At 45.3% G+C, this 20,379-nt stretch overlaps 1 protein-coding gene across 3 annotated transcripts; it reads left to right on the top strand.

Annotated features, from left to right (window-relative positions):
• The first annotated feature begins 1,424 nt into the window (after positions 1-1,424).
• Positions 1,425-20,360, top strand: LOC113017967 (zinc-binding protein A33-like). Of its 3 annotated transcripts, none has more exons than XM_080299482.1 (3): positions 1,425-1,625; positions 18,030-19,496; positions 19,576-20,360. In XM_080299482.1, the coding sequence occupies exons 2-3, from the start codon at positions 18,039-18,041 to the stop codon at positions 19,585-19,587; spliced, it is 1,470 nt and encodes a 489-aa protein (XP_080155608.1). In that variant the 5' UTR covers positions 1,425-1,625; positions 18,030-18,038; the 3' UTR covers positions 19,588-20,360. The 3 variants fall into 3 exon arrangements, with proteins under 3 accessions (XP_080155608.1, XP_080155607.1, XP_080155606.1); XM_080299481.1 differs by lacking the exon at positions 1,425-1,625 and adding an exon at positions 9,955-10,143; XM_080299480.1 differs by lacking the exon at positions 1,425-1,625 and having other exon boundaries at positions 17,373-19,496.
• The last annotated feature ends 19 nt before the right edge of the window (positions 20,361-20,379 follow it).

The raw sequence follows: 20,379 nt of genomic DNA, 5'->3' as shown, positions 1-20,379 counted from the left end.
TATTTATTCTCAACACATGTCACAATTCCTCGGAGCTTCTGTCCGGCATTTACTCTTAAAACATGTATTTATTAAGTGTCTCTCAAGATGATCTTCTAGATCACCAGGGCTATATATGAGGCCACAAAATCTCAACAGGGCCCCACCCCTAGTTTAATACCCAGGAAATGTCTTTCCCGGGGGTGGAATCCTTCGGTTCCGTGACTTTAGACACTTCTTAATCCCTTTATTCCTTACACACAAATCAGTTTCTCTTCTCTATTTCTTCAACAACAACGTCTCAAGTTACTTTTAGCTCAGTACTGCTTTTTCCTAGTCAACCGTGAATGCAACACTTCTCTCAACTTTCACTTTCGTTGCAAATAAAGATTTTTATTTTAAACAAAACTCAAAACAGAGATCAACGGATGACCACTTGACTACTTGTTTTAGAATTATACTCCAATACAGCACAATTTCTGTTTAAGAGGTTTGTGCCTTACCTTTTTGTTCTGTGGGCCCAATAGTCAAAGTGATCACCATGACGTCTGCCATCTGATCCACTGATCCGGCCTCAACCTTTGCCGACAACAAACACCTGAACCTCGTTCTACTGATCCTCAGTTGCCCGCATCCTCCACCAAATGTTGCGAGATCGATCAACTTTAGACCAGACAATCAAACTACGGAGGCTCCGGAAAAGTGCAATCAAACGATGAGTTTATTAACAGCCTGGAGAAAACATCAACATATGTCTTCTGACCAAAATACATGTTGTGGATACTTATAAAGCAGTGGGGTACACGCCCCCCCATGGCGTCAATGACAGATTAGAATATGTTCCAGACATTAGTCACAGTTAATCGTACATCTTGTACATCTTTTAATAGCTATAAGCAGACATAGAACTTCTCTTTTCTATAACACCTTCCATACAAGGTAATAATCTTAAGCCCTCAGGGTCTCTGAGGCTAATTATTGACTCTGATCATCTGTTACCAAGTAGAATAAAATGCAACAGGTTTGCAACAAGAAGCTGGAAACATTGGGGCCTCTGCTCAGGCCTATTCCTAGATTATATGTATTATATATACTGTAAGCATGCATTGCAGTTATCCTTCTATGTTCTAGTTTCCCTCAGCATGTATCACCTGGACAGTCACGCCAGTGAAGCTTAAGACCCTTAATGAACTGAACATCAACTCAAAATAAGCACAGATATGCAATGTGTATGAAATGAACTCAACCTGTAAAAATAGAAAGGTCAATGTGATGACAGACATATTCAATGCAATATAATCCCTGTAGGAAATATTACTGATAAATGATACTGTGAAACATGTTATTAATACATTCTTCATAAGGCAAATTATATGGTAGCAATAAAAGAATCTCTGAATCCCAACAGAACCCACACACCACTCCTCACTCCTCCCACCCGCTGCACACAGTCACTGAGTACAGACCGGCTGATTCCTGTAAAGGGAGAGGCAGGGAGAGGCGGAGCAACACCTGAAAAACAAGAAGCTCAACGTCATTTTGCAGAAGTGAAAGTGTGAGAGAGCAGCAGCAGAGCTGCAGTCGAGTCCTGTTTGTCTCTAAAAGAAGATTCACTGGAGTCCATCAGGTTCCTCTCAGCAACAGTGGTGAGTGCAGCTGATCACACTTCCTGCTTCTACACAAATCTTCACTCTGTTCACTTCATCAGGGTCTAGAGCGCCACCTCATTTCTCCATGGTGCCACTTAGGCTACGTCCACACTCGCCCGGATAGATTTGAAAACAGCGCTCCGCGTCCACACTCAGCTCTGAGTTCTAATTGTAGCTGATGTGAAATGACTGAACCATCCTAGTGACAGTTCTGGATCTTAGACTGTAGGATCCACAGGACTGAAGAGTATCTGCTGCATTTACTCAAAGAGCTTCTGATGGTCCCGTTCAGCTCTTCCAGGTTCCCATCCCAGTGCTGAGGGAATGATCTGTATTCCTGACTGTGAGGAAGAGGCTGGGAACCCTGATTTCCATCCATAAATTCAATCACAGAAATCAGATTCGCTAACAGTCTGAATTTGGAGACCTGACCAGAGTCGGTGCTCAGCTCTGCTGGGTTCACGGAGGCTTGGAGGGTCACTGTCAGATGGTCCACTGGTGATTCTATTATTCCCACTATTCAAACTAAACCACAGCTGAGAGGAAAGAGTCTTGCACACGGTCACATGGTTTGTTTCTGATCTAGAAATAAGTTGATGAGCTCTGAGACTCGCTCATGTTTTCTCTTCTACGGAAACCTTAATATTAGCCATAGCAGACATGCTGGCACGTCTCAGGAGGAGGAGGGCACCAAATGCAGAGGTCAAAGGGGAGCTGAGGTATGTGTGTTTAACTGTGAGGTCACCAGGAGGAGGAGCTGGTGATGAAGAGCAGCCTGTGTGTATATACAGTATAAAGTATTTAGTGTGTATTCAGCCCTGAGGAAGATGAAGGTGCAGCTTTGCTTTGGCCTTCCTCTGCTAACAGCTAACAGCTAACTAACCTGAGCCAGATGTTCTGCAGCTGTTTCTCTAACATTAGAAGTTTATAATGATGATGACCCCGAGCGTGTTTCTGCTGTTCTGATGGATCTCCACAGAGCGTCCTGTCACATGTGAGCTTCATGTGGGTCAAAGGTCAAAGCTGCTGACTGTCAGGAAGCTTCAGAGAAGATCAGACAAGCAGATGAAACACCCCTCTGACCTCAGAGCTCCAATCAGAGCAGGAACGAGCCATGATGGAGGCCCTGAGGCCACACCCACACTTCCTGTCAGTCACTCTGATTGACAACTAACTCCATCATGTGATCCTCAGCTTCCATCGTGTCTGTGACGTGCCTTTGCGAGGTCCTTCCGCGCCTGGTCATGTAGCCAACGAAGCTTAAATTTTGGTAGTGTCACAGCAGCCAGCAAAGCATCTTCACTTCCAAGGACATGTGCAAACCTTCTTTTGACTGCCTGTAATAACGACACAGTAAAAGTGCAAAAAACATTTTTGCATGAGAAAGTATGCATTGTTTCAACATTAAATTAATTAAACATTAACAGCATGCTGTATTTTTATATAGAATGTATTTTAATTTGTAAATAGTGTGTATTTTACTACGCTGTATTTATTTTATTTATTTATTGGGGTTAAGTATCTGTAACTGTAACAGCATTCACTTGCATGTGAAAGGCACAGCACAATATAAAAAGCAATTGAGTAAAACATTTCATTAAAGATAAACACAAATGAAAATATCATCTCTTACCTGGACAACTGTATCTGGTAGCCCAACAAGAATTTGCAGACCATTTTTTATAGCCAGAGTCTTGGTCATCAGCAATTCCAGTGTGGGTAGGAGTGTGCCATAAAAGAATGTCCAGTGCCACAGTAAGTGATTTCATGACTGCACAGTACTCTCTGATACACTGATGCTCCCTCTCACGGAAACATTTCAACTGTAATGTGGATGAGATTGTGTTCAGCTCCACCACAGGTATCTTTGAAATTCTCTCCAGAGCATAATAGAATGAGTTCCACCTTGTTGTGCAAGGTACTAGTAGCTTCTTTGCAATAATGTCGTCCACAATCTCAGCAGCCACTGTGGAACGACTGGCCTTGTTCCACAGCCCTGCACATTTTGTGGTGGCACTTCTGTAGATGGTTTTTGTTGCAGTTTCAGACAATAGCCACTTGTCCACATCAGTGCATCCTCCTCAGATTCAGAGTCATCTGACTCAGGTGCTGGCTGGTACACTTTAAAAGCCAAAATTGGAGCCATTATCCGTTACAGTTGATGTGATTTTAAACGATAGGCCATGAGATGAGTTAATGTTGTCCAGCTCAGATGCAATATTGTCATACGTATGTCGACCCATAAATCGCCTGCATGCCAGCGCTGCTTTCTCACGTTTCATGTTTTGTGCATTTATCCAATGAGCGGTCACACCAAGAAAACTTTTATTATGCACAGTCCAAATGTCTGCTGTTGTGGAGATGTATTCTACCATGTCAAGTGTATTTTTGAGCTCTGACTCCATGTTGGCATATTCTTGGTCTAGGAAACTGGAAAATGTCTTTCTGGATGGTGCCTTCCCAGCTCTCCCTCGCACAGGTATATGACTAATCAGTTGTCTGAAAGCATGGGACTCAACCGTTGAGATGGGTTTCATGTCTTCCACAACATACCTGGCAATCAGCCTGTGTAGCTGGGGCTGGGTGATGGACTGTGCAGCAGGCTGTCCGAAATCAAGCTTTCGTTGTTTTGCTGGAATAGCGTCAACGGAGCTAGAGTCACCGACGTTACCTTCGGGTTCTTTTTCAACTAAGTTGGTAGATGCATGCTGTTTCTGAAGATGTTTCATCAGATTAGAATTGCTAGTCTTTGATGTCGAAAGAGTTTTAGAACCTCCACAGAGAGTACAGTTCACGACAATATTCCTGTCTTTTACCACCAGAAAGGAGAAATAATGTGAATATTTCCAGGAGAGAAAACCCATGCCTGGACCATCTTCGACTGCCGCCATGATTGCAGCTTACATCACAGTGTCACGTGCCCTTTTTACGTCCAGCAAGGAAACTGCAGTCGTGGTGCTTTCCTTTGTACTTGGGACTCGGAAATTCGGGACTGAAGATGAGCTGCATATGTGTTTAGTAGTAATTTGTTTTTGTAGAGGGCTAGCAAAACAAGCATTTTCGAGTGTGTCGCCATATTGGAATCCAGACTTCTCCAACGAGGCTAACCAGAACGCCGTTTACTCAAGTGTGACATTATTCCCAGGTTCGTGTTCCGATTTCCGAGGTAAGTCAAACCCAACACACGAAGTAGAATAGAATAGAATAGAATTCAACTTTATTGTCATTGCACATGCACAGGTACAGGGCAACGAAATGCAGTTTGCATCCATCCAGAAGTGCTTTAGTGATATAGGTATATTACAATATATATTAGCAATGATATAGATATGTAAGTATATTACAGAAATGGGTCTATTATGTTATAATGTACACGGTATGAAGTATGTTGTGAATATTCTATAACTATAAGTATGTACAGGCTGTAGTGAGTACAAGCTATGTACAGGCTATGAACAGGATATAAATATGAAAAACTATACAGAATATGAAATAAATAACTTTACAGAAATCTGAGATATACAGCTATACAGAAATGGGAACTACGCAAGTTGTAAACAGTTGTAGGATTAAAGATTATTGAATGTACAGAATGATTATTTACACAGAGCTATACAGTAGTGCAGTTAAGATAAGTGAGGGTGTAGATAGTTTCTACAGAGGCTATATAAAGTGCTAGTGGTTGTGAGTGGTGGTTCACTCCATGTTATTATTGTGTGTTTGAGGGTACAGTTGTCCATTTTGGGGGTGTGTATGTTCAGTCCATGAGTTTAACGTGGGTCAGATGTCAGGAGGCAGAGTTCAGGAGTCTGACAGCTGTGGGGAAGAAGCTGTTCCGGTACCTGGTGGTCTTAGTCCGGAGGCTCCTGTGGCGCCTCCCAGAGGGCAGGAGGGTGAAGAGTCCATGTGATGGGTGACTGGGGTCTTTGATGATTTTCCCAGCCCTTTTCAGACACCGCTTCCTGTAGATGTCTTTTATGGCAGGAAGTGGTGCTCCGGTAATGCGCTGGGCAGTTTTCACGACCCTCTGCAACGCCTTCCGGTCCGAGGCAGAGCAGTTCCCGTACCAGACTGTTATACAGTTGGTCAGGATGCTCTCGATGGTGCAACGATAGAAGTTCACCAGGATGTCTGAGGACAGGTGGTTCTTCCTCAGAGTCCTCAAGAAGAAGAGGCGCTGGTGAGCCTTCTTGACCAGCTTGGAGCAGTTGGTCGTCCAGGTGAGATCCTCGGAGATGTGGACTCCCAGGAACTTGAAGCTGCTCACACGCTCCACAGCCGTCCCCTTAATGTGGATGGGTGGATGTGGGTCAGCATTCCTCCTGTAGTCCACGATGAGCTCCTTGGTCTTCTCGGTGTTAAGCAGCAGGTTGTTTGTGTCGCACCACTCAGCCAGACGATCCACCTCCTCCCTGTAGGCGGCCTCATCGTTGTCACTGATGAGGCCAATCACCGTGGTGTCATCTGCAAACTTAATGATGGTGTTGGAACCATCAGCAGGTCTGCAGTCGTGGGTGAAGAGGGAGTAGAGGAAAGGGCTCATCACACAGCCTTGTGGTACACCGGTGTTCATTGTGATGGTAGATGAGCAGTGGTTATCCAGCCGGACATGTTGGGGGCGGTTGGTCAGGAAGTCCAGTAACCATTTGCAGATGAGGGAACTGATGCCCAGGTCTGTCAGTTTCCTGATGAGTTGTGAGGGGTGGATTGTATTGAATGCTGAACTGAAGTCTATAAACAGCATTCTGGCGTAGGTGTTGTTGTTGTCCAGGTGTGAGAGGACAGAGTGCAGTGCGATGGAGACTGCATCCTCTGTGCTCCTGTTCTGGCGGTATGCGAATTGGTGGGGGTCCAGGGTGGGGGGGAGACAGGATTTGAAGTGTGCTAGGACCAGCTGCTCTAAGCACTTAGTGATGATGGGGGTGAGTGCTACTGGGCGGTAGTCATTGAGGCAAGATGGGTTGGAGTTTTTGGGTATCGGGACGATGGAGGTGGATTTGAAGCAGGCCGGTACCACAGCGTGGGCCAAGGACAGATTGAATATGTCTGTGAGCACTCCTGCAAGCTCCTCAGAACACGCTCTGAGAACACGCCCGGGGATGCCATCAGGACCTGCAGCCTTGTGGACATTGATCCTGCTCAGCACCGCTCCTACATCGGTGGGGGAGAGAGTCAGAGGTTGGTGGTCTGGCGTCATGTCTGCTTTGGTTGTGGTTGTGGGGTTCCCTCGCTCAAAACGAGCATAAAAGTTGTTGAGCTCGTTGAGGAAGGAGACATCAGAGGATGCGGGGGAGGGTTTGGTGGTCCTGTAGTCTGTAATGGTCTGGAGTCCTTGCCACATGCGTCGGGGGTTGGAGTTGGAGAAGTGTTCTTCTACCTTCTTTTTGTAATGGTGTTTGGCTTTTTTGATGCCCTTCTTTAGATTAGCCCTGGCTGTGCTGTAGGCGTGTGCATCTCCTGACCTAAAGGCGGTGTTGCGGGCCTTCAGGAGGAGACGAACATCCCGGTTCATCCAAGGCTTCTGGTTGGGGTACATGGTGATCCGTTTCTGGGTGGTGACACTGTCTGTGGTTTCGGAGATGTAATCCAGTACAGATGAGGCGTACTGGTCCAGGTCTGTGTGGGTGAACATATTCCAGTCTGTGTTTTTAAATCTGTCCTGGAGCACTGCCTCTGTCCCCTCTGGCCACACTTTAATTGTCCTCACAGCAGGTTTCACACGTTGGATGAATGGTGAATACCTAGGTGTGAGGAACAGGGAGAGATGGTCCGATTGTCCAATGTGGGGGAGGGGTGTGGCTTTGTAGGCTCCAGCCAGGTTGGAATACACATGGTCTAAAGTCTTGTCTCCTCTGGTGTGGCAGGAGACATGTTGGTGGAATCTGGGGAGGACTTTCTTTACGTTGGTGTGGTTGAAGTCGCCAGCAACAATAAAAGCAGCCTCGGGGTGTTTATTCTGGTGTTTGTTAATGGCTGCAGAAAGTTCTTTCATGGCCAACCTAGCATTAGCGTCGGGGGGGATATACACGGCAGTGAGTATGATCGAAGTGAATTCTCTGGGGAGATAATAAGGTCTGCATTTGACCATTAAAAACTCCGCATTAGGTGAGCAGTGACTCTCAGTAGTAGTGGAGTTCATGCACCAAGCATTGTTAATATAAATGTACAAACCTCCACCTCTGGTCTTGCCGGAGTCATCTGCTAGCCTGTCGGCTCGGTGTGTGTGGCTTCCTGCTAACTCGATAGCATTGTCCGGGCAGCTGTTGTTCAGCCATGTTTCGGTGAAAAACATGACATTTGAGTCCATAATCCGTCTGTTGTTAGTGATGGAGAGCCGTATCTCATCCATTTTGTTTGCCAGAGAACGGACATTGGCGAGGAAAATAATGGGTAAAGGCAGCTGGTGTGGTGTTAGCTTTAGCTTAGCCCGTAGCCCTCCGCGCCTACCTCGCCTTTGTTTACGATCTCGGCGCCGTCTGCGTGCACTTCCGCCCGGCCGGGGAGAGTGGGCAGCCTCCGGTGTTCTGGAGATCTCTGGGATGAGTCGGAGATCGGCGATAAAACTGTTGAGTTGTGAGTCCAGATGTCCAGAAGCTCTTGTCTGCTGTAGGTCAGCAACGCACAGCAATTCTGGACGAATAATCCGGTTAAAAGTAGATAAAAAAACGCTAAATAGCAGATTCTGGAGAGACACTGAGCCTCGCGTTGTTCACGCGCCGCCATCTTGAATCGAAGAAGTAATGAGTAACGACCCTATCTAAATCTCAGTAACGAGTAACGCGTTCCTGATTTTGGCATAATAACTAGTTACCGTGCTCGTTACCGCAATAATAACGTAGTTACTGTAACGCGTTACTTAATAACGCGTTAGTCCCAACACTGGATATGTCATAGTGCTTGAAACGCACATGAAAATATATTAAAGGTTGATTCTTTTTTTTTTTTGGTTTGTGGAACAAAATCAGCAATAAAGAAACGCGAGCGTAAAACTTAGTGTAGAAGTGCAACAAACATAAGCCGGCTCATTTGACGTTGTGATGCTTGAAAAGGATTTGCGCACCTACATCATTATTTACGGTTTAAATTGTGCTGCCTTTAGGTGCACCTGGTAAATTCAGGAATCTCTACTCCAAACCACAGCAGGTTGTTTTAAAGGCTTTTCTGGGTTAATGTTGGTTTGTTGGCAGAAACATGTCTGTGATCGCTGTGTTGTTCTTTTTGATGCAGGATTTCATGTAACTCGGTGCTAAAGTCATAACAATTAAGTTTAACAGTTCTAGTGCTCATGCGTTAGCTAGCATGCGTCAGCTAGCATGTTTCAGTTGCTCCTGCTTTTACTCTTTACTCTAATTTTTTCTTACTTATTTCTTTGTCCTTTACTGAGTGTGTTCATCTGTTTAAAAGCTTTCTTTTTAAATATCTGGGTCTGCTCTTACTTTTACTGAGGAATGGGACCGCAGCACAGCAGCTACACACCAGAGATCAGCTGAGCCGCCTGATGCTGCTGTTGCAGATTAACTGGTGTCTCAGATTAACTGGAGACGGTCAAACAGATGTGTGACAGACTTTAAGGAGCTGCTGCCAACAAACCAGCAAATAAACACTGAATATTTCATGTGTGACATTTGTGAGGTGGCCTTAAACACAGTCCGTCAGTCTTTTTGCTCTTGAACAGTGAAATATTAAAAACTGTCTGGAGTTTATTTGGTGATGTTCTCGTGCACGAGGCGAAAACAGCAAACAAACGTCACAGTAAATCTTTCCAGCTGATGTTAGGCATCCTCCACCTGCTGAATCCACTTCAGCCTCTTCCTGCTCATGTTCCTGTTTAGAGGCACAGTCGGCCTGTAAATGGAGAAAACTGAACACAGGAATATTTGGATTTGCTTCTTTTTCTCTGCTCATGTTCAACTTGTCTGATTCAAGCTGGGAATATTTATTAGAAACAAAGTGAATAATATTATTTTATTATCACGTTGATGCAGCACATGGTTCAGTTAGCTTTGTATAAACACATGTGTTAGAAATGTTCTTCAATCAGCTCTTTTTACTCTCATTTCACAGCCAGTACTTTTTACTTTTACTTGAGTAAAGAAGTTGAATTAGTACTTGGAGTATTTTTAACAGTAGTACTTCTACTTCAGTACACACTGTGTGTACTTTTACCACCTGTGTCTGAGACCTCCTTCAGGGTCCACCTGAAGCTCTCAGTCTGCTGTGGAAAAAGGAAATCCAGGTGAGTTTCTCCTGATCACCTGAGGCCGTCATTACTGTGTGAACCCACACACCACTCCTCTCTCCTCCCACCCGCTGCACACAGTCACTGAGTACAGACCGGCTGATTCCTGTAAAGGGAGAGGCAGGAAGAGGCGGAGCAACACCTGAAAAACAAGAAGCTCAACGTCATTTTGCAGAAGTGAAAGTGTGAGAGAGCAGCAGCAGAGCTGCAGTCGAGTCCTGTTTGTCTCTAAAAGAAGATTCACTGGAGTCCATCAGGTTTCTCTCAGCAACAGTGGTGAGTGCAGCTGATCACACTTCCTGTTTCTACACAAATCTTCAATCTGTTCACTTCATCAGGACCCATCATAGTCACACTGGATCCATAGAAATCTGCTCATGTAACCACAGATCCACTGTAGGAGCATCGAGCTGCTGCTTCAGTCTCACTGTGGCTCTGCTCAGGACTGTGGACTCAGGCTGTGCTCTGGACTTCAGACTGACTCCACACTTCCTGGTTATTCATCACTTCCTGTTCCTCTTAGATTGATTATGGATCTGATTGATCATAAGGATTACAGACGTGAAAACACCTATTTATTCTTTATTGATATAAAGCCTTTGATACTGTAAACCAGCAGATTTTGGTCAGTACTTCAAAAAGTCATTCAAACATTTTACAAAGAGAGATTATCTTACTTAGTGTATCCTGTAAGAGTCACAGATGTTCCTAAATCATTCATAAAACAGTCGATATTGCACTTTATAACTTTGTGTGGAAACATAAATCTCATTATTTAAACAGATGTGGACTAAATCATCCTGATATTCCATCCATCTATCAATCCATCGATCTTCATCCGCTTTATCCGGGGCCACGGAGCGTAGGCTGCGGGGGCAGCAGCCTAAGCAGACAGGCCCAGACCTCCCTCTCCCCAGCCACCTCCTCCAGCTTATCCGGGGGAACACCAAGGCGTTCCCAGGCCAGCCGAGAGATATAATCTCTCCAGCGTGTCCTGGGTCTGCCCCGGGGCCTCCTCCCGGTGGGACATGCCTGGAACACCTCACCCAGGAGGCGCCCAGGGGGCATCCTTGTCAGATGCCCGAACCACCTCAGCTGGGTCCTTTCAATGTGGAGGAGCAGCTGCTGTACTCTGAGCCCCTCCTGGATGGCTGAATTTCTCACCCTGTCTCTAAGGGAGAGGCCAGCCACCCTTCGGAAGAAGCTCATTTCTGTCCCTTGTATCCGCGATCTCGTTCTTTCAATCACTACCCACAGCTCGTGACCATAGGTGAGGGTAGGGACGTAGATCGACTGGTAAATTGAGAGCTTTGCTTTTACACTCAGCTCCCTCTTCACTCCAATCCGTCTGTCGATCTCTGGCACCCTTCTCCCATCACTCGCAAACAAGACCCCGAGATACTTGAACTCCTCCACCTGGGGCAGGAACTCATCCCCGACCCGGAGTGGGCACTCCACCCTTTTCCGGCTGAGCACCTTGGCCTCAGATTTGGAGGTGCTGATCCTCATTCCCGCTGCTTCACACTCGGCTGCGAACCGTTCCAGTGCGAGCTAGAGGCCCCCACCAGATGAAGCCAACAGAACCACATCATCCACGAAAAGCAGAGATGAGAGTCTGAGAACACTGAAGTGAAAGCCCTCCGCCACTTGGCTGTGCCTAGAAATCCTGTCCATAAAAATTATGAACAGAATCGGAGACAAAGGGCAGCCATGGCGGAGCCCATCACCCACCGGGAACGAGTCCGACTTATTGTCGGCAATGCAAACCAAGCTCTTACAATGGTTGTATAGGGATCGAATGGCCTATAGCAATGGGCCAGACACCCCATACTCCCGCAGAACCGCCCACAGGACACCCCGAGGGACACGGTCGAATGCCTTCTCCAAGTCCACAAAACACATGTAGACTGGTTGGGCAAACTCCCATGCACCCTCAAGTATCCTCGAGAGGATAAAGAGCTGGTCCAGTGTTCCGCAACCAGGACGAAAACCGCATTGTTCCTCCTGTATCCGAGGTTCAACTAGCGGACGAATTCTCCTTTCCAGCACCCTGGCATAGACTTTCCCAGGGAGGCTGAGGAGTGTGATTCCCCTGTATTTAGAACACAACCTCCGGTCTCCCTTCTTAAAGATGGGGACCACCACCCTGGTCTGCCAGTTCAGGGGTACTGCCCCTGATCTCCACGCAACATTGTAGAGGCGTGTCAACCAGGACAGCCCTACAACGTCCAGAGCCTTCAGGAACTCGGGGCGGACCTCATCAACACCAGGGGCTCTGCCACCAAGGAGTTGTTTAACTGCCTCAGTGACCTCGCCCCCGGAAATTGGCGGGTCATTCCCCTCATATCCAGACTCTGCTTTCTCCTCGGAAGACGTGTCAGTGGGATTAAGGAGGTCCTCGAAGTATTCCTTCCACCGCCTGACAATTTTCTCAGTCGAAGTCAGCAGCGCTCCGCCAGCACTATACACAGTGCAGGTAGAGCACCGCTTTCCCCTCCTGACACGCCTGACGGTTTGCCAGAATCTCTTCGAGGCAATCCAAAAGTCTTTTTCCATGGCCTCTCCGAACTCCTCCCACACCCGAGTTTTTGCTTCAGCCACTACCCGAGCTGCATTCCGCTTGGCCTGTCAATACCTGTCGGCTGCCTACAGAGTCCCACAGGCTAACCAAGCCCAATAGGACTCCTTCTTCCGCCTGGTGGCTCCCGTCACCTCTGGTGTCCACCATTTGGTTCGGGGATTACCACCACGGCAGGCACCAACCTCCTTGCGGCCACAGCTCAATGCAGCAGCTTCGGCAATGGAGACGCTGAACATGGTCCATTCGGACTCAATTTCCCTAGTCTCCCTCTGAATGCTGTTGAAGCTCTGCCAGAGGTGTGCGTTGAAGATCTCGGGGCCTCTGCGAGACGTTCCCAGCACACCCTCACTACGCGTTTAGGTGCACCAGGTCTGTCCAGCGTCCTCCCCCGCCAACTGATCCAACTCACCACCAGGTGGTGATCAGTTGACAGCTCAGCCCCTCTCTCCACCTGAGTGTCCAGAACATATGATCGTAGGTCTGGTGATACAATTACAAAATCGATCATCGGCCTGCGGCCTAGAGCGTCCTAGTGCCACGTGCACTTATGGACACTCTGATGTTCTAACAAGGTGTTTGTTATGGCCAAACTGTGATTTGCACAGAAGTCCAATAACAATGCACTGCTCAGGTTCAGATCAGGCAGGCCATTTCTCCCAATCACGCCGCTCCAGGTCTCGCTGTCATTACCCACGTCAGCATTGAAGTCTCCCAGCAGGACAACAGAGTCTCCAGGTGGAGCACCTTCCAGCATCCCACACAGGGACTCTAAGAAGGCTGGGTACTCTGAACTGCCACTCGGCGCATAAGTGCAGATGACAGTCAGGACTTGTTCCCCGACCCTGAGGCGCAGGGAACAAACCCTCTCATCCACCGGGAAAAACCCCAACATACCGGCAGCAAGCCGAGGGGATATTAGAATACCCACCCCAGCCCGCCGCCTCTCACCAGGGGCAACTCCAGACTGAGACAGAGTCCAGCCCCTCTCCAGGAGACTGGTTCCAGAGCCCAAGCCATGCGTAGAGGTGAGCCCGACTATATCGAGCCGGTACCTCTCAACCTCACGCACTAACTCAGGCTCCTATTCCACAAGAGAGGTGACATTCCATGTTCCAATTGCCAGTCTTGGCAGCCGGGGCCTCTGCTCCTGGCCGCCGCCTGGCACACAATGTACCTGACCCCTATGGCGCCTCCTGCGGGTGGTGGGCCTGCGGGAGGATGGGCCCATGTCCCCTTTTCGGGCTGTGCCCAGACGCTCGCCATTGGGCACCCTCCCCGGGCCTGGCTCCAGGGAATCGCTCTTTGTCGGGTCCCTCACCCAGGACCAATTTGCCATGCGAGACCCTACTATCTATCTATCTATCTATCTATCTATCTATCTATCTATCTATCTATCTATCTATCTATCTATCTATCTATCTATCTATCTATCTATCTATCTATCTATCTATTGTGGAGCAGGGAAATTATTTTACTGCTATTGTTAAATAATTGTCACCATTATCATTGCATTAATAATATAATCTGGAGTTTATATTGCGTTTAGAGGTTTAAACAGTGTCTTTCAGAAAGACTAAAAGTAACAGGACAGGAAACAGGCTTGGAGAGTTTGCAGAAGTGAAAGCAGGAAGTTATTTTGAGCAGCAGGCTAAGACGAGGCTTTTACAATGTAACAGATAGCTTTAAGAAGGCCTTAAGATGTTATGCATACAGTTATTATGTTGACCTTGTATTTCAGGTGCAGTTATGACCATTTTATACACAATGCATATCTGTGCTTATTAAAGAGTTGGAGTTCGGTCAATTAATTGGGGGTTGGAAGCTTTGTTCGGCGCGATGTCCGGACAATCTATTGTGCAAGTGACTTGGAGCCATAGAAGGAATTGCAGTACATGCTTACAAAACACTTATATATCAGGTCATCATTTTATATTAAGCTTTTAGTAGAGGTTCTTGGTTAGAACATTTATTTAGTAGAAGACATACATATAGTCTCAGTGAGCTTCTGGCCTGGTGAAAGGTCAGAAGTGCAACAGGTGAATTGAGAAAGAGCATTTAAGGACAAGACACAGAGAGCATGTGAGGTCAACACACACACACACATGAGTTAGATTTATTTAGAGGAGAGATTAGTGTCTCGGTAAAAGAGGAACCGTCCTTGTCTTCTCGGCAAGAAAGAGGAACTGAAAGGTAGACAGGAGGAATCGGCCATGAAAATAGAAGATGATGTTCTTTTGAACTGTGTAAAAGTCAGTGTTGTTTTGATATTGACGTATGTCTATATCCTGTCTGTGACGCATGAAGGGGCGTCAGTAAATTTAAGCCCTGATGGTATAAAATATCTGTCTATGCTTTGATTAAGTTGAAGACCACTTGCTGTCTGCGTACAGAGTGTTCTTCCCACATGTGTATTCATTAAAAATCAACTGTTTGACCAAGACCTCCTGGACCATGGTGGTTTGTACTCTCCTTCCTCAATTTTTGAACCTTAACATTTTGGGGGCTTCGTCCGGTGGTTGAGGAGGAGAATTGGAGGTTTAGATGGAGAAATTTGGTGGTCTCTGAGGTGGTCTGACGGGCAGACATGAATTCCAGTGGTCGAAGTGAGTGGGCATAAGCCGGCTTATCCAAAGGCAAGGCACTACCTGTTGAATTATCTCCAAAGTGTGCCAAATTGGACATGATAAAATTTAAGTCTACTCACTGAAATTACTGGTGGATGTCTGTTTTGATTTTGATGAAAATCTTATGACAGTACTGAGGATTTAAAGCAGTTGGACTGCTGAAAATGATTTAATACGGTTGGACCGTAAAAAAGCAGTTGGACTGCTGGTAATGATTGAATGCGGTTGGACCGCTAAAAGGATTTAATACGGTTGGACCGTGGAAAGCAGTTGGACTGCTCAATGATTTTAGTATGTTAGGGTATTTGGTTATTTTTTGGTTATAAGGTTGGACCTGCTTCAGTCTTACACTTTGTTGGGTGTTTTGCTGTTGTTCCAGAATATTATAAATTACTCAAGAACGCCAGTTGGACTGGTAAGAAGTGCAGTTCTCGGAGGTAACGCTCCCTCCCGGCCAAGGACGCTTGGCCCTGACCTATCGGCGAATAGGGTTAGTACGGTCGGCAACCGGGGAGAACTTGGGAACCTCCAAAATAGCTAGGAGTTAGAGTCTCCTTACCGTTTGGAACGGTAGTCTGCGCTTTTTTGGACCTTGGGTGTTGGACACTTTTAAATTGAGTTAGGGACTTTAGAGATGAGGCCAGAAACTGTTGGACAGATACTGGTTAATTGAGTACAAAAAAGTTGGACTTTTATCGGTTGGACCGTTAACTTAAATTTGTCGAAATTGGTTAGGCGCTAAAGCTGACAGATCTGACAGTAATTGTAAATATAAGACGTCTTTGTAATATAAGGGATCTCTGTGTGAAAGGAGTCTGAGGCAATGCTGGAGCTATTTTGAGACGGAGTGTGTGTGAGTGTGAAAATGCAAATGAGTAAGCAGTGAACTGTTTAAACCACAGTTGGTTTTACAAATACTGCTGCAAACATTGTTGAAGGTGTGTTTAAAATGCCATTTTTGTTTATTAGAGAACTATAAATAAAGTTTTGAGTTGCCGTAGGAAATGTATAGTAATTGACTGAGTTTGGATGTAGATATATAAATATATTGAATGCACTGTATATACTTAAAACTAACATACCACTTCTCTCCAGCAATAGTTGCTGGTGTGTTTTATTTTTTCAATTTCTTGTGTGTGCGGTGAGAATTAATGGAGGTTTCAATTTTTTCTTTGTTTTTGTTTGCTTGCTCTTTTTGATTATGACAAGCATGTCTAAAATACTCTTAGGAAAGTGTGTTTTGAGTTATATTCCTCAACTCTGGTCACAGTTTAAGTGTGTGAATGCGGTGACTAGAAGGTTTTGAATGATGACCGAAGGTGTGAGAGGTATTTCTTTGGTGATGTAAAGTAGGATGTTTTAAAGTATTAAAGTGTTTTTAATTTGAGAGAGGCATGAGTGATGTTATAAGAGTTTGAGTTTCTTTTTCTTTCAGTTTAAAAACACATAAGTACATACACTTGGTACACCCGTTTACTCTTTGACTTTATTAAAACAGACGGTGTATTTGAGTTTGAATTTCAGTAATTGTATGTTGATATGGTAATTTAGTTTATGTTAGGTAAAGGAGATGTCCATCTCTGCGTCTTGCAGGATTGAAAGTGAGCACGTTGAAGGTTGTGATGTGAATGCTGACAGGTGTGTGTGTGTGAGAGGATTATGAAATCATTGTGTGAATGATGCTACATTTTAGATCAAAAGTTAGCAGAATTACAGAGGGCTTGTAGATTGTGAATACAAAATGAGTTTGATTAGCCTGCAGAAACAGAAAAGCAGCTTGAGCTGCTCTGATAAGCTGCGTGCTGTGTGTGTGTGACAGGAAGTTACATGCCCACAAAAGGAAGTCTGAGAGAGAAGTGTGTGCGTATTAGGGTTATTATTATTTAGACAGATGTGTTTGAATCATCCTGATAATCAGGCTTTAAACATGTCAGAGTTCCACACATCAGCTGTGATATTCAAGCTGACCTGGATCAAACATGTCATCAGACACAAACATAGATGATGCTGTTTAATCCCAAAGCTTATTTAAACAAACTGGAGGACAGAATTCCTCCTTAAATGGGATTTTGATCAAATCCACTGATCTCGTTTTCACACACAGGCTTTATCATGGTGGCTTCTTCTCTACTAACATCAATCTTTGATTTGGACAAACAAATATGTGAAACACAAAAATAAATCAATGTTTTCTGAGGATCCAGAATAACATGAATGATGTATCCCAGCGAGTGACTGGAAAAGTTCATCTTCTTCCACATCCTGAGTTTGTGAGGATGTTCCAGTATCTGTGAGAGAAAACAGGACAGTTTTTACTGACGCACAAATGGACCAAATATACAGACACCTCTGAATAAACATGTTCTCATCAATGCCATTAAAATACTGGATCAACAGTTAATAACACATTTCTGAGGTTTGTGATTCATCGTCCTCCTCACTGTCAGCTCTACTGGAACAGTCACTGTTTAATATTAATGGCTCGTTGATCTGGACGTACAATAAGAAGTATTCAGTCACCAACAAGGTCGAAGTTTACTTCACAGTGATTGATGGAAAATATCCAACAAACTGATTTATTCAAGTATACAAATGATCTGGATGAATCTTGGACCTTCTGTAAAACAGAGAAACAATTTCACATCTTTGTAACGACTGTATTTATCTTCATCCCCAAACGTTGATCCTGTCCATCTGGACGCTGCACTGTACAGCAGACACTACGATGTTAGGTTTGTGTTTGGATGAACCAGTTTGTGTCTGAGTGTGTTGCTGGGTCTCCACCAGTTACTCTGAGAACTGAAGAAGCTTCTCTGATGAAACGTCTTCAAGAAACTCAAAGAAGTCCAGACGCTTTTCTCTCCAAGCTCCTCAGACTACTGACGCTTGTTTCTCTCTTTGTAAAATGAAATTTAAAGTGAATTTTGAATCAAATGTTTCTCTTCTTTCTCCCTCAGAGTGCAGACATGTCTGCTGCCAGCAATCTGCGATCTGAAGATCAGTTTCTGTGCTCCATCTGTCTGGATGTGTTCACTGATCCAGTCTCTACACCATGTGGACACAACTTCTGCAAAACCTGCATCAGTCAGCACTGGGACATGAATCAGAGCTGTCAGTGTCCCATGTGTAAAGAGACTTTCTACACTCGACCTCAGCTGAGGGTCAACACCTTCATCTCTGAGGTGGTTGCTCAGTTCAGACGTGAAGCTCAGCAGAAAGCCAGCAGCAGCAGCTCAGAGCAACAAGCTGCCAAACCAGGAGAAGTTCCCTGTGACGTCTGCACTGGAACCAGACTGAAGGCCCTGAAGTCCTGCCTGGTGTGTCAGACCTCCTACTGTCAGACTCACCTGGAGCCTCATCTGACAGTGAAAGGTCTGAAAAGACATCAGCTGGTTGATGCTGTGGAGAACCTGGAAGGCAGGATGTGCACGAAGCACGATAAACTCCTGGAGCTGTTCTGTAAGACCGACCAGACATGTGTCTGCGTGCTCTGCTCTGTTTTAGACCACAAGAACCACGAGTTTGTTCCTCTGAGAGAAGAATATGAAGGAAAGAAGGCAGAGCTGGAGAAGACAGAGGCTGAGATTCAGCAGATGATCCAGAAGAGACGACTGAAGATTCAGGAGATCACAGAGTCGGTGAAGATGAGTAAAGATGCTGCAGACAGACAGAAAGCAGAAGGTGTTCAGGTCCTCACGGCTCTGATGGAGTCTGTTGAGAGACGCCTGAAGGAGCTCATGAAGGAGATCGAAGACAAACAGGAAGCTACAGAGAAACAGGCTGAAGGTCTCATCAAAGATCTGGAACAGGAAATCTCTGAGCTGATGGAGAGAAGCTCTGAGGTGGAGCAGCTCTCACGCTCTGAAGACCACCTCCACCTCCTCCAAAGCTTCTCCTCCCTGAAAGCTCCACCCAGCAAGGACTGGACAGAGGTCAGAGTTCATCCACCATCATATGAGGGGACTGTGGGGAGAGCTGTGGCTCAGCTGGAGGAGACAGTCTGGAAACCCATGAAGAAGAAGCTGTTTGAGGCTGCAGAGCTGCAGAGGGTGCAGCAGCATGAGGTGGATGTGACTCTGGATCCTGATACAGCTCATCCTAATCTCATCCTGTCTGATGATGGAAAACAAGTTTATCATAGTGATGTGAAGAAGAATCTTCCAGACAACCCAGAGAGATTTTCTCTGTGTGTTGATGTTTTAGGAGAGCAGAGTTTCTCTTCAGGCAGATTTTACTTTGAGGTTCAGGTTAAAGGAAAGACTGAGTGGGATTTAGGAGTGGCCACAGAGTCGATCAACAGGAAGGGACGAATCACAGCGAGTCCTCAAGATGGTTTCTGGACTGTGTGGCTGAGAAATGGAAATGAGTACGAAGCTGCTGCTGACCCTTCAGTCCGTCTCTGTCTTCATCCTGGTCCTGAGAAGGTGGGGGTGTTTGTGTTTGTATTGCAAGTGTATATGGTCCAAATGTTGATGATCCCTCATTCTTTCACGGTTTTTTCAGTGCACTCTCTGAACACTTAGATGGCACACTTGTTCTTGGAGGCGACCTCAACCTTGGACTAAATGAAGACATGGATAGGCTCAATACAGCGGGAACTCAGCGTAATTGGCAGTCCACAAATATAATCAAACAATATATGAGCGACTTTGGTCTTTGCAATGCATGGCGCTCCCTTCACCCCACCAGTAAGGAATATACTTTTTTCTCACATGTCCATCACTCCTACTCTCGTCTGGATTATTTTTTGGTCAGCAGCTCACTGCTGAACGACATTTCAGACACTGAGATTCATCCTATAGCTGTCAGCGATCATGGTCCTGTATCTTTAACACTAATGCACAAGAATAATACTACGCCAAGAAAAAACTGGAGATTTAATATATCACTACTTAAAGATGAAGACTTTATTAAATATTTTAAAAAAGAGTGGACTTCATATTTGAACTATAATGACACCCCCGAAACATCAGCTTCTGTTCTATGGGAAGCAGGGAAAGCCGTGATGAGAGGTAAAATAATTTCTTTCTCATCACATAAAAAGAAAAAAGAAAACAAAAATATTCAGGAATTAGAAAAAAACATCAAATCACTAGAAGAAGCCTACGCGTCCCACCAAGATCAGGAAACATTGAACAAAATACGCAAAACAAAACTAGAATTAAATGAGATAATTGATAAAAAAACAAAATTCTTAGTACAAAGACTACGCCTACAAAATTATGAACATGGTAATAAATCCGGTCAATTTCTAGCAAACCAGCTAAAAATAAATAAAGAAAAAACAACTATATGTGCTGTTCAAGA

Source organism: Astatotilapia calliptera, chromosome 3, assembly GCF_964374335.1.
Source record: "Astatotilapia calliptera chromosome 3, fAstCal68.1, whole genome shotgun sequence".
Lineage (NCBI taxonomy): Eukaryota > Metazoa > Chordata > Actinopteri > Cichliformes > Cichlidae > Astatotilapia > Astatotilapia calliptera.
This window is presented reverse-complemented; position numbering and strand designations above follow the sequence as displayed.

Coding starts and splice junctions, on each gene's coding strand:
- LOC113017967 (XM_080299480.1), top strand. CDS start 18,006: ATGTTTCTCTTCTTTCTCCCTCAGAGTGCAGACATGTCTGCTGCCAGC.